This window comes from Coffea eugenioides, chromosome 5 (genome assembly GCF_003713205.1).
Source record: "Coffea eugenioides isolate CCC68of chromosome 5, Ceug_1.0, whole genome shotgun sequence".
In the NCBI taxonomy this organism is placed as follows: domain Eukaryota; kingdom Viridiplantae; phylum Streptophyta; class Magnoliopsida; order Gentianales; family Rubiaceae; genus Coffea; species Coffea eugenioides.
Window position 1 is genome coordinate 3,128,859 of NC_040039.1, and position 3,304 is coordinate 3,132,162.

Sequence of the window (3,304 nt, forward strand, 5' to 3'; positions counted from 1 at the left end):
ATCAATATTAATATCGAATCTGCTATTTGATGTCATTAAAAAAAATTAACTATTTGAAGTAGAACCAAGGTGCTTTTACCACTTGCAGTATTGCAAAAAGATTTTCTCACCCATTATGAATATTTTCACAAAAATATTTAAAAGTAGCAAGTAATAATGTATTAGTAAAATTATATTTCAACTAAAAAGTTGGAAACTAAAAAAGTTTGTTTGGAATTTTGCTACCAAACAAGTAAGGGGGGAAATCTAAGGAATTGAAATTTTATTCAAAGTCAATAAACAAAGAACAGGAGTGGAATCGGTATTAAACACTTTAGTGAAAAATAGCTAAGTGAAAAATAGCCATCGGTCAGGTTTACTCTTTCACTCTACAAGACACTACCAACACTTAGAACCAAATAGAACTTCTCATCCTTATCTATACTGAACATCTCCTTCTCATCTCATATTAATTGATCATGGTTGTGCAATGCTAAACGGAGGACCACGTTCACCACTAACTCTGTGCAACAAAAGGTATGTCCATTATCTTTTTCCTCCTTAATTTTCCCCCAAATCTTTTGCCCTAATTATTTTTTTGCCAAAAACTTCTGTCCAGTGTTTTTGGGTTTCATTTGATTTATGGATGGAGTCATCTCCTTCTTTTGGCATTTGCTTACTTGTGGTTTTTTACCCTCACTAATTTTTGGCCAACTTTTTCTTGTACAAGATAACAACTAATTTTTACCCTCACAAAATCTTTTGCCCTAATTGTTTTTTGCAAAATTTTTTTGGTGAAGGAATTCAAGGTGGGGGATGAAGTATTCGGAGACATTCATGAGCATGCTTTGTACCCAAAAGGATGTGTGGGTCACTGGCGGAGTACACTACAGTGGAGGAGAAGGTACTAGCTTTGAAGCCTAAGAATTTGAGTTTTGCCAAGGCAGCTAGCCTTCCTGTTGCCATTGAAATAGCGTACGGGGAACTTGAAAGTGCTGGGCCTTCAGCTGGTAAATCACTTCTTGTTCTGGGTGGTGCTGGTGAAGTTGGATCTTTTATCATTCAGGTAAAAATTTTGGCCTTTCTTTTTTCTTCATTCAGCTTTATCAGTTTCCTTAAATAATTTTGGGTTTCTTCATTGTCTAGGTCTATGCAGCTGCTACAGTCTTTCTTGTACCTATTTTGGAGAGGAAGGGAAATTTCCTGAGGTGAACATCAATTTCATTATTTTTGGGTTATTTTCTTGCGTTGCTTAGGTAATTTCTTTTAACCACGTAATGCATCAAAATTCATAAAAACACAATGATTTTACAGAAATTTAAGGAAAGTTTCATGGTTTTAAGTATCTTTTACCTTGTTTCGCTTCCAATCTATATGTATGGTAAATCATCCTTGTCGGAAGTCATAAAAGATTTCCTGTTTTGCGTTAAAATATTTGGCTATGGGTTCAACATCAATTTTAGTGCTTTTGCATAAGTATACTATAGGTTGTAAACATTTTTTGAGCTCTATTTTTAATGTCGAGTTAATATCGAAGGCAGTGTAATGGAGGTAGGTTTTGCATGTTTCGTTTAAAAAATTGTATGCTTTCATGTACTAAGTGATCCTCCCCTGCGTAGCAGGTTCATATAGATTCTGTAACAATTACTTATTAAGATTCATTGATCCTCTTATATAGGTCATGCAAATGCTGCACAACCTATGTGCTTCTTACCACTAGGGTTATTTTTTTTACCTGTTAATGTGCCAGATTATCACTCTATAGACATAAGCTTAGCTAAAAGGACATTACAGATGTAACTAATAAAGGCTTCAATGCAAAAAAAGGTCTCATAATTTCTTCATGTTATGTCTATTGATAATCAAACAATTACAGCTCTTTGATATACAAAAGATTGGTTTGATGTTGGGTTTTTTTTTTCAAAACATTGATATGTTTGGAAATGATTAGCATTGGCCTAACTTTCGATAATAAGAGAACCCCTTCTTCTTTTTTTTTACCAGTCATTGATATCTATTTTTGTTGTCTCTCTGCTATAAGTTTTTAGTATTCCATTTTGATGGATGAACTTTTCTCTAAACTATAAAGGATTGGAAATGATTTAGTTAGGTTGTCTTCAATTGAGTCAAAAAGTGCATTGGTTGGGAATGAGAGAAAAAATGAAGGGTTATTGTTTGCTACATCCTCCTCACATAGCAAGCTGTTAAAGGTTCGAACTGATACTGCTAAGCTTCTTTTCTTGCAAAACCTTTTCTTTACGCTAACAGTATTGATTGCAGTTGTACTTTATGTTTCAGATTGTAATGCAAAAATACATAAGGAGCTATCCAAATGAGTAAAAGCCTTTTTAGTGATAGCCTCTGGATGTATCTCTCTTTGAATCTGATCAATTCGTATATCAATAGATAGCCTTCTGTTTTGCCACCATTCATGTGTTGTGACGGGTTTTTTAATGTAAGTGCAAGTTAAATCCAAATTTATACATGTTGACTGCAAGTATACAGGCCAAAATCGTAATGTAGGATATGTATCGGATCGATCTCACGAGGAGCAACTTAAACAATTACTAGATCCTAATTTACTCTATTATTTAGACTCACAATATATTTGAGCAGAAAATTCAGAATTAAATCTGACTACAATCTTTTTACTATCTAAAATCCTTAGCTAGATAATTGCAATATCACAAAAGAAGAAAAATTCACCAAATACTTGAATCTAGGGATGTAGATTCCACTTATGACACAAATGATCCAAATAAATGAATTTAACACTTGTTACTACTCTTGTTTAACCAGGGATTCATTTTCAAAATTACCAAAACTTCATTCTCATGATAAAATTGGTCTAAAACAGCTTGGTTCTTCCTAATCTCTTGGTGAAAACTGAAATTGCTCTTGTTCATGCATGAAATGTAGATTTAATCCACTTGAATGTATTTCTATTTTCATGAATATACAACTCAAACTCCACTAATGTTATTCCATTGTTTTTACCATTTCTCACTGAGTAATAACAACTATAAACCTGCTATTGGTGATCAAACAACAACAAGTAATCAAGCATACACAAGTGGACAAGTTAATACAAGATACAACAAGTATAAATCACATTCAACTCATATCACTTGGCCATAAGTTTCATCTACTCCCTAGATATAGAAATTTAGCTACTCATTGATGATATAATAATCAAACTCATAACTTCATTAATGGAAAACATCTCGGTTTACAAGTACAAGAAAGATAAAGAAAAGCTTAGCCAAGTAATGGTGAAGCCCTCCAAGAATCTGCTATGTCTTGTGCTAGATGATTACAAGATGAA

General features: G+C 33.2%; 1 protein-coding gene across 1 annotated transcript; it reads left to right on the top strand.

Moving 5' to 3' along the window:
- Positions 1–471: 471 nt before the first annotated feature.
- LOC113770985 (2-methylene-furan-3-one reductase-like) lies at positions 472–1,191 on the top strand. Its single transcript, XM_027315619.1, has 3 exons — positions 472–516; positions 780–1,045; positions 1,126–1,191. The coding sequence occupies exons 2-3, from the start codon at positions 842–844 to the stop codon at positions 1,189–1,191; spliced, it is 270 nt and encodes an 89-aa protein (XP_027171420.1). The 5' UTR covers positions 472–516; positions 780–841.
- The last annotated feature ends 2,113 nt before the right edge of the window (positions 1,192–3,304 follow it).